Raw genomic sequence first — 27,488 nt, forward strand, 5'->3', positions numbered from 1 at the left:
CCATAAAGAGAATACACTTTATTTGAAGCACAAAAGAAATAAACCATTTTAGACAGCGGATTCAGAGAATAACCCCCCTTTCTTTTCTATGCACAGGGTGCAATCCCCCAACCCAAAGACAGAACACTGTACGCGGATAAAGGTGTCACCATCAAGGACTGCTCCAAACTCAAGTAAGTGTGTAATGTGAAATCAAGAAGCTATGATAAAATTAAATATTTTATTTCATTTTGTTACAGCAGAATTATTTCTGAACATTTCAGTGAAAAAAAAAACATAACCAGTGCCATATTTCATACAAGGGAACTGAAAAACAAACATGACATTCTAGTTCTGGGGGCATGGAAATCTAAAAGTCTGTAAATGACTAGAACAGATGGTGATCTTAACTGACAACTACACAACCTTTTCAACCGTCAGTTTCTCCATCTAGGACATCCTCTGTCACGTCGTCCTCTGGTTGGGGTTCTTCCTCCTTTACTGGCTGTTAGACAAACATGCATCAATTTACTTCCAGTTTCAATACTGCAGTTTGTGTGTCTCTGTGTGTGTTTGTGTTTGTCTACAACCCCAAATCAGAAAAATGTGGGATGTTGTGTAAAATACAAATAAAAACAGTTATAATTAGTCTCATAAACCCATATTTAGCAGCAAAAAGGACATAGTCAACATATCAAATGTTGAAAATGAAAATTTGGACTATTTCATGGAAAATATGTTCATTTTAAATTTGATGCCAGCAACATGTTTCAAAAAAAGTTGGGACAGGGAATGTTTACCACTGTGCTGCTTCACCACTTCATTTATCAAAATTCTGTAAATGTTTAGGAACTGAGGAGACCAGTTGCTAGAGTTTAGAGAATGAAATGTTGTCCCAACAGCCCGATAAGATAGAATTTCAGTTGCTCAACATGGGGTATTCTTAGTCATGCTTCCCATTCCATGATGCACCTAATTTGACAGCTCTGGACTGCAGACAGGTCATTTTAGCACCTGGACTCTTCCTCTATGGTGAAATACTGGTTAAATGTGTGCAGAATTAATTTTGCCATTGTTTTCCTGAAATATTCAAGGTCTTCCCTGGAAAAGACATTTCCTGGGTGGTAGTATATGTTGCTCAAAATCTGTGTACATCATTCAGAATTGATTGTGCTTTGCCAGATGTGTAAGATGCCCATGCTGCAGGCACTAATGCTCCTCCACACCGTCATACATGTTGGGTTTCGAACTGAGCACTAAAACAAGTTGGATTGGTTGGATACTTGGATAGGCCCTCTCCTCTTTAGGCAAATGGCAATGGCAAATTCTCATTGATCTAACCACACAACCTTTTTCCACATTATCTCAGTCCATTTTAAACAAGCTCAGGCAAACATTGCTATTTTCTGTATCATGTCTCAATACAATTTTGGCTGTTGCATGGTTTAAAGTTTTTGAATTGAGTATCAAACTGTGCACATAGACAATAGTTATTAGAGGTTTTCCTGAGCCCATTTAATGATTTTCTTTCCAGAAACAGGTCTGGTTTTGATGCAGTGCCATCTGAGGTCCAAAAGCACACAGACATCCAATATTGTTTTTCAGCTCTATCCCTTGTTTCCTCTGGATTCTCTAAATGTTTTAATTATGTCATGTAGATGATGAACTCCCCAAATACTTCACAATTTCATATTAAGAAGCATTAAAATTGGAATTGTTTCATCATTTGTGCACACAGGTTTACACTGAGTGATGAACACCCCTACATTTTTACTTCTAAGAGACCCTGCCTCTCTGGGATGCTCTTTTCCATACCTAATTGTGTTGCCAGATCCCTTATTTAGTTGTGAAACATTCCTCCTTTCATTTTCTTTATCATTGCACAACTTTTCCAGCATTTTGTTGACCCCGTCCCAACTTTTTTTGAAACATGTTGCTGGTATCAAATTCAAAATTGATATATATTTTCAATGACATTTTCAATATTTGATATGTCTGTGTCCTTTTTGCAAATAAATATAGAGTTTAATAGATTTGTCTGATTTTGGGGTTGTATGTTCATCATAACACATCTGACAAATGAAATGTGTGTGGTGTGTGTGTGTGTGTGTGTGTGTGTGTGTGTGTGTGTGTGTGTGTGTGTGTGTGTGTGCATGTGTGTGTGTCTGTGTTCCATCATAACACATCTGACAAAAGCATTTAAGTGTGTGTGTGTGTGTGTGTGTGTGTGTGTGTGTGTGTGTGTCTGCACGTAAGTGTTTGTACTTTCCATTAAGCTGTCACACAGGTTACTCAGGTTATGAGTAATGCAGCTGGTTCCCATTATCATTAATTTCCAGACCAAATGTGGCTACAATGTTCTGATATTTTAAAGATTGAATGACAGTGGAAAATATTGAGGGTAGACGGGATGGATCCTTTGTCCCCCTCTGGACTGTTTTCAGAACTAGTATCGTCTCTCGGGCATGTTAGGACAAGACAGTTTGGCTGAAACTGGAACTTCCTCCTCTGGTTGCTATGCAACCTGTACTGTAGATGTGTGCTTGCGTATGTGCGTGCGTGTGTGTGTGTGTGTGTGTGTGTGTGTGTGTGTGTGTGTGTGTATCTGTTTGAACGAGCACACTGAAGAAAGCACGTGCCAAAATGCGACCTCCCTCCTGCTTTACTTGATGTGTTGAACAAGAAGATGTATATCTGTGTAGTGGCTTACACTGTAGTATTTTAATTCTTGTGTGTTTACCATGCTTTTAGAAGGCCTTTCTGACACAGGCTGGATAGTCTCATTCTCATTCTTCTCAGTTCGCCAGGCCCTTCCATAGGCTGCCAACAGCTGCCTGCACAACCAAATAGTTGTGGTTACCAGCGCCAGCAGAGTAACTATGCTGCTGACAATCACCACGGTGGGGATCTCTGTGGATGAAAATGGAAAACATGTGCAGATTTGAATTACTGGAGCATTTAAGACTCCCAGTGACATACAATTAGATGAGGGAGCAGAGCATAAACAACTATCCTCACTACAAGGAACTCTTGAAATGAGCATGGATTAAGCTATTAGGTCCTATATGCTCCTGTTAGGTTCTGTTCCCCAATTATCAGATTGCAATCTGGTTAGTCTTCTAAATGATGTGTGTAGCTGTATGACTCAGGGACACTGTACTGTACTCACAGCCCAGAGGGTCACAGGGTGCCATGAAAAGGGCTTTCCTACCATCATTCTCAACTTTTGTTGAATCAGGAGGGTCCATGGTAATCAGCAGATAGAGAAGAAGCCGCGGAAGAGCACCGTACTGTTACGCACCTATGGCATAAGTTTGGAATGTTTTTCAGAAATCATGAATAAGAAAGGCATCATTCTCAGACCCGTGTGTGGTGACTGGTGAGGTATTCAGATAAGCTTTTCATAATTAACACAGTAAAAATAACTAGAGTAAATAATTTGTCACATCAATGCTGCAAGATGGTACTTCCTGTTAGTTCAGCATTGTAAACATGTACTATTCACAGCATGAGAAAGATAGCATCATTGACACCAGACTCTTCTCAATTGAGAGTGGGTCTGGAAAAGGTTAATTAACTTACGACTTCCAGTAGGGACATAACTAGCAGTGAAATTGGTGCATTAAACTCCAAATTGTTTCAGAAGTATAGCAGTCTTGTAAACAAAGGCTTTAAATGCAATTCCAAAGAATTACACGTCGCGATTGTATTTGCGTACCCGTGTTTAGGGACATTGGAAATGGGCTTCAATGGCCTCTTGGCCAGACGGACCTGCAGAGCAAATCCCAAATATGCCAAAACTTCATGTGGGTGTTACCAGGGTATGTGAAAGAGGCATTTTATAAGCATCTGGTGAAGCAGATGCGCTCAGCTCCCAAAAACATAATGACTTCGGGTGCGAATTCAAAGGAAACCGCACTGCCAAGCTTTTACTCATGCTCATTTTGCCCAATAAAGTAAAATAAGCATGACAAAAAGCTTGGGAGTGTGATTTTTCACATTATTGTCTTATAGCTGTGGTCTGCAACTTTAACTGCTCTCATGCTGTGAATAGTACATGTTTACAATGCTGAACTAACAGGAAGTACCATCTTACAGCATTGATGTGCCAAATTATGAGAGCAGTTTAATTTTCTTTGAATTTCCCCTAGGGATCAATAAAGTATATCTATCTATCTATCTATCTATCTTTCTTGTGAGCACACTGCTTAGCAGTTCACTTTTGTAATGCATGCTAATATCCACCAGATGTCAGGTTACCCTAATATTAGACTAAGCAAATGTAAAGATAAAGTTTCAAATTTTAAATAAGACACGTAGCTCAACTTAAATAATCAGACATGCGATCAACCTAAATCTTTTTGAACACTCCAGAGAGTTCAACAAATAACGTGATTGGCCAAATCAATTCAATAAGGTAACAACATAAGCTTTGATTGGACATCACTCCGGCCCACTCCGACCAACAGTTGTGAATAGTGTGGTTTGCTTCTTACGTCCAGTGCCAAGTCAAGAATCTAGTCCGGAAGCTGAATCTAGAAAAGCTTTGCTGGAGTGCATATTGTTTTACTGATCAATAAATACATTTATGTGGAGCTGAACCCTAGTGAATCAGCGAATGTTTTAATGGAAGGAAGGAAATATTGCGCAAGAGCGATTTGGCCTCAGCTAATAGCATAAAGTGCCAATTAGTAACAATGATATTAATGACATGCCCCAACATGACATGCTTTGCCCACCACTGTTGCACTAATGAAACATTTCCACCAATCCCACCACAAATACACTCAGCCCCAAACACTAACAGGAATTCAGCAGAAAATGGAACTGGAGTAGGAACAGAGGACTAGATATATGATTAATAATAAAATGGCAGGCCATTAGTTGAAATGACACAGTCTTTGGCTAGAATATTTGATTGTTCAAATACTATGTGGTGGGGTTGAAACCGTTTGTTTCCTCCATTGTGGATCAGCTGCTCTCCGCAAAAAAGATATTTAATTTCAAGGGCCGGCTCTAGGCAGGGGCCAGGGTGGGCTAAGCCAAACAGTTGTGCATCTGCCTACGAGACATGACATAACCTGCAAACAGTAAACAGATCAACTATGTTGATACTGTTTTACAGATGCACTCAAAAAGTCACAACTGAACTCAAGCGGAACAAGGTGGTGACAAGTCTCTGACATCGTCAATGCATGCGATGCATGTTGACAGCTTTGCTATGTTGCCCACCCAAAATTTCTACCAGCCCACCCAGACACTAGAACTGTCCCTGATAATTTCTATTAGCAATAAACTAATTGTGGGAAAACAAACTCACCCCATTACCAGAACATATATCCATTTCTATTTTTCCACTTGTGCTGAATTTTCTGTGATGTCAAAATACTCAAATACATTTGAAATGAATCACTTACCAAGAAGCGAAGGCGGGAGATATTCCTGGCTTAGGCTTACTCAACTGACATCTAGTCATGCCAGGGGTGTCACTCAACCTTGTTCCCTCCAACCCCACTTGAGACCGCTGTGTCATTGTGTTCCTTATCTCTCAACACATGGAGTTGAAAAGGCGTTGTATTAGTTGCATGCTGACACTTGATTAAACTTTCTCTCTGAGGGTGCTTTTTTTCTGCTCTGGACAGCCAGCAGTGTTTAGTGACTAAACTTTAGTTCATTTCTTCTCATTTGTTTCATCAGCTTTTATGTATTCACTGATCCTGTGATTCAGCTTTGTTCTTGGTTTATTACTGCCCACTTGTATTTTGATTTGTATTTTGAACTGGCTTGTTTCTTGTTGTATTGTTAAAGTTTTAGTCTAAAGTTTACGGTTAGTATAAAAGTAGCAAGCTTAATAAAAACCTTGCAAACACCATCAACAGCAGTTGGCACTAGTGAAAGCATAATAACATGCTAACTGGTTTGTTTTGAGGATATTTTTGGCAGTGTGATACTGTGAAGTCAAGTCACAAGGTAAAATCATTTAAAAATAAAGAATAATTAGTAAGCAAAAACAAAGGCAAAAGTAGTAAAAAAAAAGCAATACAAGACAAAGTAGAATAATTATCAAGGCAGATTCAGAATTTGTAACTCGGCACAGTTAGCAGAAAGCATCTGAGAACAGTTTGGTCTTAAGTCTAGATTTAAAACTGGCTACAGTTGGGGCCTTTTTAATGTCATCCGAAAGTTGGTTCCACAGCTGAGCCGCATAGCAGCTAAAAGCTGCTTCACCATGTTTAGTTCTAACTGTAGGTTTTACTAGCAGGTTTTTCACCTGGGACCTGAGAGGACGAGAAGGTGTGTACTGCTGAAGCATGTCTGACAAGTATTTAGGTCCTGCTCCATTTACTGATTTATAAACAAGCAATAGTGCTTTAAAGTCAATTCTGTGACTTACTGGAAGCCAGTGCAAGGACTTAAGAATTGGAGTAATGTGGTCAGTTCTTTTAGTTTTTGTTAGAGTCCTAGCTGCTGCATTTTGTATCACCTGAAGCTGTTTAATAGTCTTTTTAGGAAGGCCTGTGAACAGTCCATTGCAGTAATCAACCCTGCTGGAGATAATTGCATGAATGAGTTTTTCTAAGTCATGTTTTGACATCAGCCCTCTGAGTTTGGCAATATATTTTTTGAGGTGGTAAAAGCTGATTTAGTTATCGCTTTCATGTGGCTGTTGAAATTTAGATCACTGTCAATTAATACACCAAGATTTTTAACAGTATCCTTTGCCTTCAACCCTTTTGTGTCAAGGAGAGTGGCAACCCTAAGTCTTTCCTCATTTTTACCAAATATAATTACTTCAGTTTTTTCAGCTGAAGAAAATCTTGAGACATCCAGGTGTTGATTTGTTCTATACACTGACACATAGATTCAAGAGGACCATAGTCGCTTTTGTGATAGAGCTAAGTAAATTTGTGTGTCATCTGCATAGCTATGATATGAAATCAAATTATTTTGAATGATTTGTCCAAGTGGGCATATAGAGGTTGAATAATAGTGGCCCCAAGATCGACCCCTGGGGAACACCACAGGTCAAGGACGCTGGTGTTGAGGTACAGTTTCCGATGGCAACAAAGAAGCTCCTTTCTTTGTAGATATGATTTTAGCCAGCTGATAACTATGCCTGTAAATCCAACCCAGTGTTCTAGTCTGTGTAGTAAAATATTGTGATCAACAGTGTCAAATGCTGCACTAAGGTCCAGTAGCACTAGGACTGATGTTTTACCTGAATCTGTGTTGAGGTGTATGTCATTGGAAACTTTAATGAGAGCTGTTTCAGTGCTGTGATTTGCCCGAAAACCAGACTGAAAGTAGTCAAAATACCCATTTGATGTTAGGAAGGTGGTTAATTGATTAAAGACTACTTTTTTCAATAATTTTGCCAATAAAAGGTAGATTGATATGGGCCTGTAATTGTTTAGCATGGAGGCATCCAGGTTATTCTTCTTGAGAAGTGGCTTTACAATAGCTGTTTTCAGTGACTTAGGAAAAGTGCCAGACAGCAGTGATACATTTACAATTTGAAGGACATCCGCCGCTATGAGGTGAAAAACAGTTTTGAAGAAATTTGTAGGCAGTGTCTAAGACACATGTGGAAGAGCTGAGATTCTGTACCGCTTTTTCAAGTGTTTCAGAGGTTCATCAAGCTGAACTCTGACATCAAGTTTAGTTTCCCTCTGTTTGTTGCTGGAAGTTCAGGTTGTTGAATTTGTAATTGAGCAGATATGTTGAGTCTGATTTTGTCAATTTTACCTTTAAAAAAAGATGAAAACTCATTGCATTTATTAGTTGAGAGAAGTTCAGGCTTAATTGTGAGGGGGGATTTGTTAACTTATCAACAGTTGAAAATAGAATAATGAAAGTGTTATTTGAACTTCTATTGATAATGTTAGAAAAGAAAGACTGTCTTGCTTTTGCATATTGAGTTATATGTGCGGAGCATCTCTTTATGGAATTCATAGTGGATCTGAAGTTTGTATTTACGCCATTTTCTTTCAGTCTTCCTACACTCTCTTTTTAGAAGTTTAACTGCTGGATTTTGCCTCCATGGTGCTTTCTGTTTGTCCTTAACTTTCTTGAATTGTAATGGAGCAATGTCGTCCATAATGTTTGCCATTTTTGCATTAAAGTGATCAAATAAGTCTTCAAAGTCTGACAGTTGACTTGACTTTAGTGAAAGTGCTTGCTCAAAGAGAGCACTTGTCTGATCATTCATGAAGGCTTTCATTTTTCCAGGGTAATTTTTTAGATTAGATTCAACGAAATGCAGTATTTTGACTCAAATCAGAATTATGTATGGCATAACCTGGTGTGTGACAGAGGTGTGTGTGTGTGTGTGTGTATGTGCCGCTGGCCTTACCTATCTATCTCTCATATGGTGTAGTGTGGAAATTAGCCTGTTAGGATACCCTTTGTTGACTAACTGTATCTGCCTTCTTTTTCCGTTCTTGTTTGTTTTCGGCTCTTGACAATAGTGAACATTAGCTGAACTTCTGTTCCATAGGGGGGCACACGCACACAAAGTAGCCTACTGGCGCTGCAAAGGTGAATAGATTTGTACCACTTGCCAAAAAATGTATAGCATTGTTATAAAACCTTTAAAATCTCTAAACAATCACAAGTAGGGCAGTTCATCACAGTCCATCCATTGCAACTGGACTGATGAAAGGTACACTTTACATGCAGTTTGTGGTGCAAATAACTGACATGTCCAAAAGGGCCTTCATGAAATGCGTTGCTAGACTGTTCATACACATTTTAACGGGCCAAGTTGAAGAGCTACTGTCCATTATTGTTTGTGCAAATAATATGCTGATTCATGTTCCCTTGCATTTTGCAACTATGAGGTCCATGGTTAGTCTGGCTTTCGCCAGACCAAGCTCAATCTTTTAAGAAATCGAAAAGGAATCGCAGATCAGGCTGAGTTCACCCAGCCTAGTCCATGGGCGCCCGATAGAAATAGGCTATTGTTTAATTTTGCGATTGAGATATCCATGCACTGGCGCCCCCCCTGCGACGTGTTCGCCCCCGGTTTCAGAGCTATTCTAAATGCAAAAATGCATAGAGGGAGTTATGACAAAACCGTGACTGTTAACAAACTATAAGCTATATAAGGTAAGCCCTATGCTAGGCCTATTACACAACATAAATTGTCACTAGGCTATGTTGGCGACCCAAATATAAACTCCTTTGGGAACCAATGGCTTACAGTATCAAGCGGACTTAAGCTGCCACCTCTTGGCGAAAAGTTAAAGGTTTTGAATATCAGTAGTAATACATTTCACGCAGCTGTGTGAATCACGGAAAGCGCGAATGAAGTGGACACATCTAAATGGAACCCAACCCACTGTACAGTACCTCCAGGTCTGTAGCTAAAGCAGCCATAATGAAAGCGTTATCATTGTTTGAATACTTCACACACACGTGTTTTTTAATCGCATAGACTACAACTACCAAGCTGGAATCAACGCACATCGACTCCCCTCTCACACCCTAAAAACGCACTTCTAACAAACAAAAAGTGCCTCAGTCTCATGGTATAGCCATAGGTAAAACGGTATCGGACAGGTGTAACGTTAATACTAAATCATCCATCGCAAAGAATGATTTTTGTAGCACGTGCAACAAATATGTGTAGGTACAGCCCTGCCCTGGATACATCTCTCAACTTGCGGTCTAAAACATTTGGTTTAAATGGATATGTAGATCATCACGGGTGCGTTAATAAATCTACATTGCGGCGAGTTGACACAAATTATTCTCTTTGACGAATTTATTTCAGTCCTAGTTACTTTACTTTGAGCCATGCTCTTCCTTACTTGAATCACCATTGAAAATAGAGGATTGAAGTAGCCTATATGGGTGTTTGGGAATGAACATTGACTCAGATGCTTTTTGAGACTTTGAGCAGAAATGTCCCAGCCCGGTGTTTAGGATGCATCATAGACAGGTTATCTTTCAGGTAGCCTATATATAATATATATGTTCCATTAGAAAACCATCACGTAGCGAACGTGTTGTGGCTAACTCACTTAGCTCCTGTTAGTAGCCTAGGTTATGGTCAAGCAAATGAGATGATAGTCGAAAGATACAGTTAGTGCTGTTATCAATTTGCTTGGTAGCCTATAACCCCATTTATGGTTTTCTACAAATACATCAATAATCAAATTGGCCTCTCTCACTCAACCAATGCTAACGGTAACATTATTTTACCCACGACCCAGGCTATTGATATAATTTAAGATTAACGTAGCCTACCTGCAGTAAAAACCAAGCATGTCCGACAAACATTCTCAGATTTATTTCAGCTTCAAGAAGAAATGGGAATTACATGTCATGCAGAAATCATCCTACCCTTATTAGATGTTCTCTGCGGTAAACTACAGTCTTGTCCTTGTAGGAAGCATAGTCTTTCCAACCCACTTTAGATTAACTTCCAACAAAATTACTCTCACTGCAATGATGTGCCATCTGGTGGACAAACGACTATGTGACGCCAATACTGGAAATGCAGCCAATTTATTATGATGAATATTTGGTTTTCCTTTAATCCTACTGAATTTGTAATTATGTATCGGCCGTTCTAATTGCCGATAATGATGGTATGTGCCTGCCTGTGTGTGTGTGTGCTGTGTATATGTGTGCACCACCATCTACAGGCCAATATGTGTACAGTCACTAAATATACACATAACTTAATTTCTTTAATTCTGAAATTCTAGGAAACTTGGCATACCCCCAGAGAATGTCAGGTTAATCATACACATAAAATTTGTTGCAGTTCTGAACATCTTAACTGAATAGAGGGGCGATTAAAGCAGAATGATATTGCATTTTCATTTTTTACCGGGGTGCAAATCACAAATTAGTGATTATGGGCTAGGTTGATGTGGGCCCTTGAGACCAACATACCATACAAATTTCTTCATCCTCGGTGCCACGGTTCAGGTAGTTATTTAGGGAAAACTAGGGAAATTTTTCCGTAAAAGTCTAGCGGGGCTACATACCCACCAAATTTTATGTGCCCCGGTGGTTCGGTGTCCCGGGTATCGTTGACCAAAAATTCAGGAAATAGATGACGGGGAAAAAAAAAAAAAAAAAAACGTAGACAATCCCTATATGACCGCTTCGCTAGCTTTGCTAGCGGCGGTCATAATAAATATGGACATATAAGAGAATACTGTAGACAAAGTAATATATATAAAAAAACTATATCAGTGCAAGAATAGGTTGAAGTAAAAGGGTTACAGCCATTGGTCAAGTATTAAGTATAAAGTATTAAGTATAAGTACGGCCACAATCCAGGCTGTGGGAGGAAAGAGGGGTTATGCATATGTTAGTACACAAACATGGAGAAGGTGGAGAGGCAGACAGACTAGTTTGGTTTCCGTTAGATCTTGCAATTTGTACACTCGTTCAGAAAATGTCCTGACCTTGACTGTTTCATGTTGAACGGAATTAGGAAAAACAGCTTTTGAATTTTATGTCGCCAAAAAATGGAATGATTTCTTTGGATTTCTTCTTCCCGGTGTTGTGCAGACTGTTTTTATGTGTAAACTATGATTGTTGGTTTATATTGTTGTTTTATATCGTGTATGTAATCAGGGAGTCATTGGAAAAGAGAGCTTGCTTTCAACTGACCCTCCCTGAATAAATTAAGATGAAAAACAACAACAACAAAATATTTGGTTCATTCTGGTCTTTTAATTATGTTAATGCAAACAGTGACATGACAACCTCGTTAAATGCTACTGTTATTTAAAGCCATTCCAGATAATACACACTTTAGGTTGAAGAAGAATTGTAATCCTCTGGAATGGTTTTGACAGAAAGAAGAGGGTTCAGCAAACCTGTACTACTAACAAGCCATCCAAGTTTGTCAAACTGTGGGGTATTTCCACAAATAGATATTAATATGTGCTGAGAAACATGACAGTGTTTTCATTACTTTAAATGAAATGGCGGCATTACACATTATAAAACCAAGGCAAATGAATATTAAATATATCATGTACTATGTCCTTTTTTCAAAGAGTAAAATAATACTTCCACTGTGATCCTCAAGCACACTCCAACTCTGACTAAAACAAGTGTTGTGTTTATGGAATTTAACACTGTTTTCCAGCACAAAAAAGGAATGGCTAGCACTCTAGACTTCTTCACAAAGCATCCAGGACTGTCAGAACAAAACAAAGCAGATTGCAACGTTTTTCGACAGCAATAATGTTAACATTTTACAGAATTTTTTTCTGTGTACTGTATGTTCTGTAAACATGCAAATATAAGCCACCTTATTGACTGTTTTATATGGTCTTTACAATACCAATATGGGCCTTTGATGACAATAGATAGAATCACTCCTGGTTCCCTGTATGAAAGCCGTTAGCATCGGAAATGACAGAAATGCATTTAACACAAACAGATGGAAAATCAGCCACGAATTGTTTCTAGGCAGCCAGTGTCTCCAGTACACGCCATCTGGAGAGTACAGTCTCTGGGGTGCACTGGGGAGGCACTTGCTCTTACCGCAGTATCCCAGCAGCATCACACTGCCCTTCCCACAACCCCATGCCATCAGGCTGCAGCTCCGTGCAGGCAGGGGGCCTCGGGAGTCACTGACACCCGGCCCGAAGTGGACAGCAGGGTCACCTTGGACCGGGAGGAGGAGGACGAGCGCGTATTCAGCTGGCTGGACGTTGGCACCTTCATGAGGTCCGTGCAGAAAAGCACCTGCCGCGCCTTCTCCCGGAAGTCCTCGGACACGTAGTAGAAGATGAAGGGGTCGAGGCAGCTGTTAAAGGTGCTGAGTGCCAGCGTCACCATGTAGGGTATGTAGAGCTTGTCACTCTCCTTCTCCCACAGGTAGGAGTTGTGCGAGAGCAGCAGCACGTTGCTGGGCAACAGGCAGACGAGGAACACGATCAACACCAGCGCAGTGACGCGCACGGCGTGGCCGTAGCGCCGTCCGGCCGTGACCAGCGCGCACAGGATGGACCCGTAGCAGAAGAGCACCACCAGCAGCGGCAGCAGGAAGCAGATGGCAAACAGGCCGGCGAAGTACGGCACAAGGAAGCTGGACTGTATTTCACCGGGCAGAACGTCATGGCACGTGGTGATGTTGGGGTCGTCTAGAACGAAGGTCTGGGGCGTGGTCAGCAGGGGCACCATGGCCACCAACACCACCATCCACGCCGCCATACTCATGTACACGGAGTAGCGGTAGGTGCGCAGTGCCCGCCCGCCGATCGGGTGCACCAGCGCCAGGTAGCGGTCGAAAGCGATCAGCGCCAGGAACAGCACCGAGCCGTACATGTTGCCGTAGAAGAGCGCCATCACCAGGCGGCACAGGGGCTCGCCCAGCGTCCAGTCGTTGCTCTGGAAGTGGTAGGCGATGCGGAAGGGCAGCACGACCAGCAGCAGCAGGTCGCAGATGGTCAGGTTGATGAGCAGGGTGGTGGATGGCTGCTTCTTGGTGCGGAAGAGCAAAACCCACAGGGCCACCAGGTTGGCGGGGAGGCCCACCAGGAAGGCCACGAGGTAGAGGAGGGGAATCAGCACTGTTGTGACTTTGGATTGGAACTGCTCTTTTTGCCCTATGCTCGTTTCACAGTTATTCTGGTTTGTGGTAGGCAAAAGGGCGCGCGCAACTGGTGATAAGAAGAGAAACATAAACAAAGTCAAGTCAGTGCTTATTGACATTTTCACAGAAATGAAATGTATGAAAATTACGTCTCTTGGACCAAAGTGCAACATAGAACATTATAACAAATTGTGTCTCTTGGATCTGTATCTCTTATATGTTATTGAAAATGGCAAATTTGACTATTTCATGGAAAATATATGTTCATTTTGAATTTGATGCCAGTAACATTCTTGTGGGAAATAAAATCCACAAGCAATCCAATCAACCTCCAATTAGCACTCTGAATCACTATCAATAGCACTCTGGTGAACCCGATCCAAGAAGACACTGAAGACTGAAGAGAGCTGCCGTTGACCAAGTTTAATTCACAAGTACTGACAATGGACAAAGTCTGACCAAGTACCACCAAGCAGTAAAGTGAATCAAGGTATCTGCAGATAACCTGTTCCCATGAGAAGGTGCGCACAATCTGAAGTCTGAGCGGCTGTGCTTCGCCTTTTATGCAATGTGCGAGATCTCAAACCCTCCTAGTTTCCATACGTCACTCGCCCAATCCGAAATCAAGGTTTTTCCTCATTACTGGTGATTGACACCTTACTTAGCCAATCAGTGCCATTCCGATCAATCATAATGGTGGATTTCGTTTTGACACTTTTCAATAAAAAATAAGGTGTTCTTGTGTTTCAAGCTAATGCACAGCTAAGTATGGTGTTCTCATGTGTCATCTTAATGCACGGTTTTTCTGACATGATGTATCCTTCAGGTATGCAGGTATGATGTACAGTATGGCTCTTAACTTGACACTGTTTTTCTATGACCGGGTGTCACTCTCGATGTCATACAAAAGTGAAAGATACCTGTATCGCGTGCTACCAATGTTTTGAGGTGTGTGCGAGCAGAGGGGTAACTTGGCGAGCAAAACCCACGTGCGGGGGGGTGCATGAACCTTCAAGGGAACAGGACATTCTGTTCTTTTTACTGCAGAGTGGTACTTAGGCCTTTTTACTTTATGTTGGAAATTCACCAACATTTTAATAAAAGTTGGAACAGGGGCATGTTTACCACTGTGCTGCTTCACCCCTTCATTCTGTAAATGTTTAGGAACTGAGGAGACCAGTTGCTAGAGTTCAAATGTTGTTTCATTCCTGCTCTATAGGATTTCAGCTGCTCAATAGTAGGGGTCTTTTTTGGGAATGTCTCTATTTAATAGAGGGTACTACTGGAGGGGTTTTGGGTATTTTAGTCACAAAAATACTTGACCGTCTCTGGTCATCAATAGATTTTTCTATGACCCATCACCAAAAGGATTTTGATTAATGAGTTGTTGTTGACTTTTGCACTGATTGACATGTCACTAAAATGCTAATATTTGACTGAGAGCTACATGAAAAAATATGCACCAAACAAGCCACTTTGAAATGTTCCGTTTTTCATGAATACAAAAGTTGGGTGACCCCCCATAGACTAAAAAAAGTTGGGTGACCCTCCCCTCAACAAAGAATAATAAGACCCTATTTTCCCCGGGGGTCCATTCCATAAACACTGAATGGTTCCTAAATCATGTTTTTTTATTCCATGATGCACCCAATTTGACAGGTCTGGACTGCAGACAAGCCATTTTAGCACCTGGACTCTTTCTCTAAATACTGTTTAAATATATGCAGAATTAATTTGGCAAATATTAATAATAATAATAATTTCCTTAAATATTCAAGGTGTTCCCTGTTCCAGTTTTTAAAACTGTGCAACTCACCGAGTGGTTAGTGGAGTTCGTTGACTATTAAAAGCAAATATATCGGCGCAATGCATGATTCGTATTTGAACCTGAAGCATAGACGGTGGCGCAGTAATATCAACGTGCAATGACAGAAATCAATGGGATTTTACAAAATGCCAAATAAAAGACGACAGAAACTGTATTTCGCTACGCTACTTGTTTTGGAACATCAACGAACACCACTAACCACTCGGTGAGTTGCACAGTTTTGAAAACGAACGTTAAGGGTTGTTTTAGGACATGTTTGAGTAGCCTACTACAGTATGCCCATTGCCAGCCACCCTGAGAAGTGAAAAGGCGATTCAAAATGAGTCAGAAAAGTCGAGACAGGACCAATCGTCAAAATTTCGGTGTCCACCACTCTAGTTCATCCAAAACAAACCAGAAAAGGGCCTTAAAGTGCTAAAAACCGGAATTTTCCTTTAAGCCCAGGAGTCCATGATTTCTAAAAAGAATTGCAAATTTTGATTGGGCTAACCACAGGACGTTTTTCAGATTTACCTTAGTTCATTTTAAATGGGCTCAGGCCTAGATAAGATGGTGGCATTTCTGTAAATACAATGTCTTCTTTTGCAAGGTAAAGTTTACACTAGCATTTGTGAAATGAGTATCAAACTGTAGACTACAGTTTTCCTGAGCCCATACAATGATTTTCTTTACAGAAACAGGTCTGATTTAAATGCAGTGCCATTTGAGGTCCAAAAGACATCCAGTGTTATTGTTCTGGTTAGTCCTTTGTTCGCAAACATTTCTCTGGATTCATCTGGAAGATGATGACATCCCAAAATACCTCGCAATTTCATGTTAGGAAGCATTATACTTGTATTGTTTCATCATTTGCCCACACAGGTCAACACATAGTGATGAATACCTCCACAGCTTTACTTCTAGGAGACTCTGCCTCTATGCCATGCTCTTTTTTATAGTCAATCAAGGTACCAGTTGTGAAAAATTCCTATTCTTGTTTTCTTTATCATTGCACAACTTTTCGAGCATTTTGTTGCTCCTGTCCCTTTTTTTGAAACGTGAAACATTTTATATGTCATCTGTGTCCTTTTTGCAGCTATATGTGTTTATGTGATTTGCAGATTTGCATTACACAAGGTCCCAACTTCTTTCTGTGATGGGGGTTGTACAACATAGAACATTACCAGCGCACAGGACATGCAATTTTCACAAAACACAGACAGGCCACAGGCTGAGATGCATGGCACAGGGGATTCAATCAGGGGCGGTATTCACAAAGCATTTTATGTAGTACTCCTAAATCGCACTAAAAGGTTTTAGCTAGGAGTTTGCTCTTAAAACCTATTCAGAAAGCCTCTCAGACCTAGGCTACTCTTAGTGGGCTAAGGAATAATGACAACTAAAATAAGATAACTCCAATTTGGAAACTTTCATAGCATTAAAGGAAATTGTGGGATATAATGGGAATTTACGGGAATTAACTGGGAATTTTGGGTAATTCATACAAACTGTTTCATATACAAACAAACATTTTGTTTCGTAATGAGCAATAGGATTTGTTCGTTCGTATTTTTGCTTAGCTTAGCATACAAAGCTAGCTAGCATGCTAGCTGGAATCCCATTCTATGCTATGGTTTACTAGCATACTAAGCTGGCAACACTGAAACCACTGAACTGCCCAAGATACGCCACTCAACAACAAAATCCAATTGGTTGGAACATTGACTGACAATCACTTTGTCCAGTCAAAATCCCAGAAAATGGTAAAACAAATAAAAATATAGCTGCAAGCAGCAATGAGTGGGCCAAGCAGATAGGCCGGAGTAACCATGGCAACGAAATGCTGTTAGCTCAATGCTGCAATCAGACGTATGGCCATAAGCTGTCAAAGCAAGTTTCACGTCTAGCACGTCAAAAGTTACAAGGCAAAATGCATTTTTGCTAATTGCAGTGACCCTAGAGGTCAAAGGTCACAACATTTCTTCGGCATTCACCTGATGGGGTCATGAGTCCATGTACCAAGTTTGGTTTTGATACATGCAACGATTGCTGAGATATGAGCTCACTTCCTGTTTGGCGGCTTCGCCACAAATTTTGATTGGATGTGATGGGCGAACGCTTCTATCAATAAATGAAGTGACAAGGCATGGTCTGAAGATGGTCTGTGCCAATTTTGGTGAAGATCAGATGAAATTTGTGACCTGTGCGAAATTGTTGGTGTTTTTGACCAAATCAAATATGGTGGCCGAACTCACTTCCTGTTTGGCGGCTTCGCCGCAAATTTTGATTGGCTTTTACGGGCGAACGGTAATGCTTCCGAAGACAAAAAGTGTGGCTTGGTCTGAAGATGATCTGTGTCAAATTTGGTGGGAATCAGAGAAAGTATGTGACCCCTGATACATTTTAAGTGTTTTTGATGAAATCCAAAATGGCGGAAAATCCATCATGGCGGAAAATGATGTCATAGGGTGCGTTGAACTCGGCTTGGTCAAAGGATTCCAACAATACCTGCCGTTTGAAAATCGGACCAACAAGTCAAAAGTTAAGTGCATGAACGCACGTCCAACTTTGGCCTGTTGGTGGCGCTAGAGGTTTCGAGTTGCCGACATGAAACTTGGTGACATGAATCATGGGACCGTCCCCAATCAGTGTGCCAAATTTCCCAACTTTTTACCATACGGTTCTATGGGCTGCCATAGACTCCCATTGCATATAATAATAACTAGATGTACATGAAGAGCTGCCAAAAATATGACCGCCGCCAGTCCAGCACATTTTTCCACAAAAGAAATCACGCTGAAAGGCCTATATGATTCTAACGGTCTCACTAAATTGCATTATCCACACTCACTGGTATCTGCTAGACAACAAGTACCAAAACATGATTAGTTCATAGATTTCACATGTAAAATTCATTTTATACAAGCCCACCTCCATCTTGCCTGTTCATAATTCTGAGAAATTCTTGATTGTTTGTGTTATGTTTATGTTATGTGTGTAGGTGTGTGTGGGTGTGAGTGTGTGTGTGTGTGTGTGTGTGTGTGTGCGTGCGCCTGCGTATGTGCCTGTGCATGTGCCTGTGCATGCAAGCGTACATATGTCTACTGTGTGAGTATGTGTCATACGTATGATTACTGTGAATGTATGTGTGTGTGTGTGTGTGTGTGTGTGTATCTGTTTGTGCACATGTGTGCACATGAAATGGGTTAACATGACCCCTGGAGGCAAACATACAGAAAAAATGGCCATCCTAGGCCCTACAGTTCTCAAGATATTCACAGAGAACTGTGAATCCAGTCCAGCGGGGGGGGGGGGGGCTACAGATCAAAACGAAAAATGACGGTTCCATGCTATCCATGTGGGGTACATGCCCACCAAGTTTTGTGTACCCCGGTCTTTCAGTGTCCCGGGAATCCTTGTTGGTGTACGTCACTAAATGTACACATAAATTATTTTATTGTAAGGCCCCCCATGAACGAAAGTACACAAAACTTGGCATGCATTCGGAGGGTGTCATAATGATCCTACACTTTTAATTTCGTGCAGTTTTGACCTTGTCAGCCAGAGATATTGTGATGCCATTGCCCTTAAGGGGAAAAGTCCAAGAACAGTTAAAAAGGATGGAGGAAATGGGCGTTATTTCTCCCATAGAGGAAGCTACAGAGTGGTGCTCAGGAATGGTGGTAGTACCAAAACCTAATGGAAAATTAGAATATGTGTTGATCTAACCCCCTGAATGAAAATGTGGGCAGGGGCTTACATATTCTTCCAGCAGTTGATGAGACACTGGCTAAACTAGCTGGAGCTAGAATTTTTCCAAACTGGGCCTTCTGCTGGTTTTGGCAGGTGCCTTTGCACAGAGCTTCAGCCCCACTCACCACCTTCATCACTCCCTTTGGTTGTTATTGCTTTAATCGTCTCCCTTTTGGAATATCATCGCCCCTGAGCACTTTCATAGAAGCCATTAGCGAGATGCTGGACGGCCTAGAGGGAACTTTGTGTCATGCAGATGACATTCTGATATTCGGTGCCACACCCAAAGAACATGATGAGAGGGTGCATAAGGTGTTGCAGAGACTGCAGCAGCATGGCCTTACTCTAAATGACAAATGTCAGTTCGCTGTGAAGGAGGTTAAATTTCTCGGACATGTTGTCAGTGGAGAAGGCATACAGGCAGATCCCGAGAAGATTAGAGAGATTAGAGAGATGCCACCACCGAAAGACGTGTCTGACGTAAAACGCTTCATGGGAATGGTCAACTATGTGGGAAAATTCTCACCCAACATTGCAGAACTCACAGGGCCTATCCGAGAACTCCTGAAAGCGGAAAACATGTGGATGTGGGGAGCAGCGCAGCAGAGTGCGTTTGATAAAGTGAAAGACCAGCTCAGCTCATCTGCTGTCCTTGCCCAGTACAGCCCAGAAAAACCGACGAGAGTGTCAGCAGACGCATCGTCTTACGGGTTAGGAGGGGTCTTGTCTCAGCTTCAAGACTCTGGAGATTGGAGGTCAGTGGCTTTCATATCTCACAGCTTGACTGAGACAGAGCGCAGATATGCACAAATTGAAAAGGAGGCCCTTGCAGTCACTTGGGCCTGCGAAAGATTTCAGACTTACCTCCTGGGTCTGCACTTCGTGATGCGAACAGACCACAAACCATTAATCAGTCTCCTCAGCTCAAGGCCGCTTGATGACGTCCCACCTCGTATCATGCGATTCAGGTTACGACTTATGCGTTTTTCCTACACAATCATACATGTACCAGGAAAAAATCTTGTAGCAGCCGATGCTTTATCAAGAGCTCCACTCCAGTCTACGGCAACAGAGGAAGACCTTGTGCTTCAAAACGACGTGAGTGCTCATATCCAGGAGGTCATTCAGCAGCTATCGGCCTCACCTGAGAAATTGCTACAAATAAGGAGAGCACAGGAAGAAGATCCAGTGTGTAAGCAGCTGTCCTTCCTGATCCACACAGGGTGGGAAAGAAACAGTTCTGCACCACAGCTGAAGCCTTTCTGGCAATACAGAAATGACCTGCTGATGGTGGATGGCCTGTTGATGAAGGGAAATAGAATACTGATTCCATTAAGCATGCAAAAGGACATCTTGGACAAACTTCACCAGGGCCACCAAGGCATGGTGAAATGCATGGCCAGGGCCCACAAAGCAGTCTGGTGGCCAGGGCTGACTACACAGATTAAAGAGAAGGTACATCAGTGTGAAATTTGTGCTAAAGAGAGTCAAAATGCCACAGAACCGCTGATGACCACACCCTTGCCTTCACGCCCTTGGGCGCGGCTAGCAGCTGACTTATTTGAATGGAAGAAGGGTCAGTATTTAGTAGTCATTGATTACTATTCACGTTACATCGACGTTTCCAATCTTACACGCACTTCAGCAACAGCTGTGATTGAGAAAATAAAAGCCATCTTTAGCCGCCACGGTGTGCCGGATACACTCATCACAGACAACGGACCACAGTTTGCTGCCACAGAGTTCACAGATTTTGCTAAGGATTACAACTTTCAGCACATAACCAGTAGCCCCGCTACCCGCGCAGCAATGGGGAAGCTGAACGGGCAGTAAAACTGTCAAAGCCTTGTTGCAGAAGAGTGAGGACCCTCACAAAGCGCTTATGGCATACAGAGCAACTCCTCTAGCCCATGGAGTATCACCAGCGCAACTCCTGATGGGGTGCAACATTCAAACACCCCTTCCGGTGAGTCCAAACACCCTCAAACCAGCCTGGCCGCTTTTGAGTTGAAAGACCAGGAGCTTAAAAGACAACAGGCTGAAGGATACAATAGACGACACAGAGCACGGGAAACACCATCTCTCAAGCCAGGTCAGAAAGTTTGGATAATGAACACGCCACACACAGGAGTCGCCTCTGGCTCAGCAGGGGACGCGCACGCCATATGTGATTCAAACCTCCACAGGCAGTCTCAGAAGAAACCGTTCTCATCTGAGAGTGGTGCCTACACCGTCTAGAGGCCAGCCAGACTCGGGACAACACACCAGGGTTGGCAGGGAAGTCAAGCCTGTTAAAAGACTGAACTTTTAGTTTAGTGTTGTGAGTATATACGGAGCATAATAACCTCCATACCACAACAGAGAGGATCAGGCAGTCTACCCTACCTCTCAGTTAGGTTATGTCCTTGTTTTTATGAGTTCAGAAAAAAAAAAAAAAAAATATGAGTTGTGATAAGATATGCCATGTGAAATGGAAGTTGATTTAACCAGTTTACATATGCTCATGTTTACAGAGATGTTCAACAGGTCATCTGTTCCCCTGCCTTGATGGTAAAAACAGTATTAGGATTTATTAACATATAATTTGAGTTTTCTATAAAGATCCTGAAAGTATTAGTTAAAAGGGGGAGATGTAGTGAGCAGGTTTTGATATGTAATGAGCGTGCATGCGCGGGTGTTCAGATTGATATAATGCCTCAGTAAAGAGTCGACAGCACATCTTGGTCTCTGGTCCATTTGTTATAATTTAGTATTATAAAATACAAGACACATATAGGCCTAGAAATGTGCTACCATTTTACTCTAGAACGGCTTATTGTACAGGGGATCAGTGGCAATTCTAGACATTTTTAAAGGGACACCAGGCAACGTTTTCGTGTTAATTACTCATCTTCGTAAGTCGATATATGGTCAAATGACTCATTACAGGGCGAATGAAGACTCTCTCCTTCCCTACTGCCTGTAGGGAAGAATATCCCGCTTTGCAAGTTCAGTGTATCCTACCCGCCGATCGAAGCAGTTTCAGTTTCCATCCTGCATCCACAGCACAGAGGGAGGCTAACGAAACGCTAGAGATTGTTGCAAACGTGTGTATAATGGCAGAGCCGGCGAAGAAGCAGCGAAAACCCTTGACGGAAGATGCAAAGAAAAGGAAAAAACCTTCAGACCGAGCGAGGGGGAGTTTCGTAGAGAAAAAGCATCAGGCTTGCCTGGTGTCCCTTTAACAAGGGTGGCACTGGTGAGGCACTGATCAATTCAAGGGTGGCATGAGGCAAAACATCCAGATAAACAGAAGGCTCAAGATGTGAAATTAGCACAAATACATTAGGGAAACCAGACACAAACACCATACTCATAAATTGAAAGAAAAAAAAAAACACATACCTTACTCTCACATAAAATTTCTTTGTATTCAAAAAATAATAATACAAACATATTAAAGTTAATTATCTAAGTTGTCTGTCCCTGGGCTTTGCTGTGCTAAAACAAATTCCATCATGGGGAAATTAAAATATCCATTTTATTTTATTATATTAAATGAAGATATACAAATATACTTATCCAAGAATTTTCCCCCCACAATAACTTATATCTATGCAGTAATCTATCTATCTATTTTTGTTGCTGTTAAAATAATTTGACCTGCTTTTTTGTCTGTTTGTTTATTTTCTTTAAAGTTCTCAAGAAACTTGAGGGTGGTATGGAGTGTATTGTGTATGTGAGCAATTTCATCTTCCTAAATCTCAATATAATGATCACAAGTGTGCGCAAATTATTAATACAATTTTCACATGGGGTAACTTGTTGCAGGGCAACCACATAACCGGTTCCATGTGTTCGAATTGGATGACTAAAGTTCTCAGGAAACTTGAGGTTAGTATGAGGGAGTGTATTGTGTGTGTGAGCAACCTACATGTTACTTATCTGCCTGAATCTCAATATTCTGATCACAACAACTCTGGGCAAATTTCAAGTCAGCACCAGTGCTGCATTCATTGTTTTGCGCAACAGCCCACATTCTGCATTCAATCCAGCGAGACAAGTGAATTGAGTTTTTGTTAAGCGGACATCGCCATAGGCACGATATTTAGGCTACCTCTGTGAGGCCTACAAAACGTTGCGAATTAAAGGGACACCAGGCAACGTTTTCGTGTTAATTAATCATCTTCGTAAGTCGGTATACAGTATAGTTAAATGACTCATTATGGGGTGAATGAAGGCTCTCTCGCCCGCCCCTACTGCCTGTAGGAAGAATATCCCACTTGCAAGTTCGGTGTATCCTACCTGCCGACCGAAGCAGGATCAGTTTACAGCACAGAGGCAGGCTAACGACAGGCTAATTTGACAAATTAAACATTCCCGTTTTTTCCGAGTGCAACGATGATAGACAGACATCATTTGGACAAAATATAGAGCATATTAACTTCCGTTGCTCAGCCAAATGCCTTCCTGTTACATCCTGTTATCACGGAGTTACAGGCGATAAGCGATTTTTGATGGTCATAAGTTTACTTAATTAGGGACTGTTCGTTATTTATTTAAGGGGCTACCGGAGGAGTTTTGGAAGCATTAGTCAAAAAAGACGTGCCCCTTCCTCGCCAGCAAGAAATTTTTCTATGACCTCCAAAGTGATTATGAAAAACGCGATGACCCTCCCTTCAATTTATTGATGCCTTCTGTAGGCTACTGGGTCAATTTGGGAGCTTGCATGCTACCACTCCTTTCTTAAAATGCCTTGAAAAGGCTGTCGTTTGCACAATTTCATAAATAATCACCGGGACCGAAACATAGCCTACCTGTCAACTTTTTCCGGGTTTATCATGTACTGTATTTTAACTTTTTTCCCCGTCTGAGGAGGAGCTGCATGGCCGTCGCAAGGGGGTGCGAGGCCCTGTGCGAACTTGACAGGAGCGAGGCCCTTTTCACCCTGTTCTTGCATGAAATCATGCGATAGCCTATTGATGGTGCACTTTAATAGGCTAAAGGCTACACCAGCTTGTCTTTAAGAGGGGAAATTTTATAGCCTATAACATTATCTGAGTCACATATTTGGCCATAAACCGTTTATCATAGTCTATCACGAAACCAAACTACAAAGGCTACCATTGGACAAATAAATTACATTGACTCGCCATATCCTGACTCTTCTTGCTTTTTGCCGCAAACTCAGCAATGAAATCATAGGCCAGCTTGCAGGTAGCCTAGGCCTACGTCTTTTTCATTTAGAAGGGCGGATGGATGCAACCGCGAGGACGGCAATGAGTTGTTAACAGACATGAACCAAGACATATAGCCCAGCAGCAATCTATATAAAATAACACATACTTGAAGTACCATTCATGATATGTTGTCAAATATTGAAGTCGTGGGAAGTTTACTCTTAAAAGGTTTTGTTCAGAGCTACATGCAACTGCTTTCGACAAAGGACAGATGTATGTTGCTAGTGACAAAATATTAACTTTCAGTGTTTTACGATGTCTTTGTCATGGGGAAGTGTTTTTCCCATAGACTGTATTCCCCATGCATTTATTCTAGGCTACTGTCAGTGACTGCCGCAAGAGAAGCGGTTTCGTGTTGCGTTCATTCCAGTGACTGACGCAAGAGAATCGGGGTCTGTGTTGTGTTGCGTTGCGTTAATTTATTTTCATTGGGCATGCCCTGCCGTGCTGTCCACAGCTCTTCAGTTCCAACAAAGCCAAAATTACTCATTTTGAAACAATGAGTGCAGGCCGGCCGCGCGTTTGTATGGTTATATTGCTTGACGAGGGGGGGGATCCAAGCAGCTTTCAGCCACAAGGCTACTTTGAGAACATTTCCTAATTCACCCGACACTAATATCCAAAATGTTGAAAACTATTTCGCCATAGCCTATAAGCAGTTTAATTAAATGCAATGTTAGTTGTAAACAAACTTGTTGGAACAAATAGTTGTTGATTATAAAGGCAACTTTCTGTTGCAGTTCTGGACTGCAGGTAACTTGTTAAGCCAGTGGTTCACAAACTTTTTCTTTCATTCCCAACTTTGATCAAGGGGGCATTGACTGATGATAGTGGAGATAACGTGTTATCCCGAGGCCTTTGCAAGTCAGCATCTCCAACGGTAGTCTACCCTATTAAAAATATAAGTTTTCGATGTCCCAAACGGAGAGCCATACTTTATTGTTTTAACAATCTCTATGCTACTCACCAAAATGTCGGCATGGGAACATGATAAAGTATCCAACTGTCGTGTGTTAAATTATTGTGATTACGAGCCAGTGGTTTATGCAACATTATGCGTGACTCGGACATCTAACGAAATGCAACAGACTCATATCGTCCTCGCATTCGCAAAATGAGGACATACAGACTGCTCAGATAACAGGTGTACCTCCAGTTATGCACGGTTTTAGTCAAATCATTTAAATGTGCTGGTGAAACAGTTGTGTACTCTATTGTTATTTATCCCCTATTCACCCACGCCGTCAATTCTGTGGTGCAGTGCGTTAAGGACGGCTGATGACAGCTGCCGTTACGCAGCAGTTATCAGTCCCCTGTCCAAGAGTTCGAATCTGGGTTAAGCGTAGTTAGCTTTTGGGAAATGCACCCCTGATGTCTGATGTGTGATCAGTGGAATATGGGAAGGGAAGTGGCAGTGTTTTTTTTTGCGCCTGCAGAAGTCAGCCAAATATGAATGTAATTCTGCGGCATAAAGCAGATGTATTTGTTTATTGTACAGAAAAATAAAAATGACATGTCAAACAGTCAATTGACTACATTGCAGTCAAGAAGTAGGGCAAATTAATTTACTAAACCAAAGCGTGGGTCATAGTTGTCTAAGCCTCTATTATGTAGCCTGTTAAAAAACGCTGCCAGATAGTATTAAATCGGCAACAAAATTGTTTTCTGCAGAAGCCTACCCAAGGCTACAGATTAATTCTGAACAGTTATTTCTCTACTGGCTCAATTATCACACAAGACACTGTTTTGATTTTATGAAGGGATGCTACTACCCCCAACACTGACAATAATGTAGACAGCAAATTTCGATTTCGATTTTCATTACCACCGTGTAGTCAAGCCTTAAGCCTTACCCAAGTGGCCTAAATCGAGGTAATGTTTAATTATGCATGATTTATTTTGTTATTGAATTAGTTGGCTGGGATTACTCTCTGCATTATGTTTAATGGTAGCCTCCTACCATTATGTTTACTGGTAGCCTCCTGCTTTTTCAGAAGGGGCGGCAGGCGATGTACAGTGGCAGAGCGACGCACAGTGGCTTAAAGTGGTACTAAAGCTTCACGCAGCTTCACGCCTCGTAATGCACGACTGAAGTGGTCATTTGAAAGCAATGCCCACTGTAGCCTGTAGGCCAATAAAGGCAAGCGTGTTTGCCACTTACATTTCTGACGTCTGATACTTCAAACTGCTGCAAGTGCATCAAGAAAGGTCCTGCCTTAGACCATGTAAATGGCCAATCGTAGATTAAGATTTGGGGGTGGCACCTGGAATGGCCAATCGAATCTCCTGGGCCTGTGCCACCCGAAGCCACCCCTCTGGCTCCGCCCCTGCAGGGGATTGCATTACTGTACACCTTTGTGTTCGGTAAGCTCTGCTGTTTATTCTGGTTTACGGTTTGTCATGTAGTTGAACGAAAAGTTTGTGAGATATTCCACCTATATGAATTGAGATGAGCGCAGAGCTGTAGAGTAATATGATTATTTCTTGAAAGTTCATTTTCCCGCGAACCGTTTATCACAGCAAATAGCAACTATAGCACCGTATAAAAGACGAGCAAAAGTTATTTAATTTGATATCTGTGTGATGACTAGGCTAGCCTACTTTGTGAGTAGTTCAACTGTAGTCCGGATTAAAATAGTCAGCGAATCAACAGAAAACTGCGTTGAGAACATTGTAGGCCGATATTAGACCTACCTGCTGCTGTCACAAAGACAGGTAGACAGCGGCTCTTCTTTCTGAGACAGTTAGAATCAGCCTTTCAGCGTGACTTATTTTTGTGGAAAAAATGTGCTGGGCTGGGCGGCGGTCATATTATGTACCGCTCTGTGGTACATCTAGTTCCATTTTGTGTAGTCATTCTATATCAGAACCTGACATAGGTTACAATCCAAATATTCTACAAGAAACCTCAGAAATGCAGACTTTTATTGTCAGTATGCATTTTGGGTAACCAAAAGTCCTATGGGGAGTTTCCATAGGGCATTACAAAACGCATGAGCATTCCTTGGCCAATAATAGTCTAAAGTACTCATTTTTCATTCTATATTGATCTACTTTTGCACACAGCTTTGCAAGACCTGGTCCTAAGGCTCAGTTGTGTTTCTAAAATCATATGAAGTGACCTAGAGGGCTGAAATGTGGTCTGTTCTGAGATGCT

General features: G+C 41.6%; 1 protein-coding gene across 2 annotated transcripts in view; it reads right to left on the reverse strand.

Moving 5' to 3' along the window:
- Positions 1-206: 206 nt before the first annotated feature.
- si:ch211-132p1.2 (proteinase-activated receptor 4) overlaps positions 207-27,488 on the reverse strand; it is a 39,989-nt gene continuing 12,707 nt past the window's right edge. Inside the window, exons 2-3 of one of the 2 annotated variants that reach the window (XR_007192256.1) lie at positions 2,720-2,889; positions 207-484 (exon numbers count right to left, since the gene is read on the reverse strand). Coding sequence is in view for 1 of the 2 variants with exons in the window: in XM_048232307.1 (XP_048088264.1) it covers positions 12,547-13,619 (1,073 nt within the window). In the remaining variant the exon portion in view is untranslated. Of the gene's footprint in view, positions 485-2,719; positions 2,890-11,656; positions 13,620-27,488 lie in introns of those variants that run through there. The other variant, XM_048232307.1, reaches the window with a different exon arrangement.

Source organism: Alosa alosa, chromosome 21, assembly GCF_017589495.1.
Source record: "Alosa alosa isolate M-15738 ecotype Scorff River chromosome 21, AALO_Geno_1.1, whole genome shotgun sequence".
NCBI lineage: Eukaryota > Metazoa > Chordata > Actinopteri > Clupeiformes > Clupeidae > Alosa > Alosa alosa.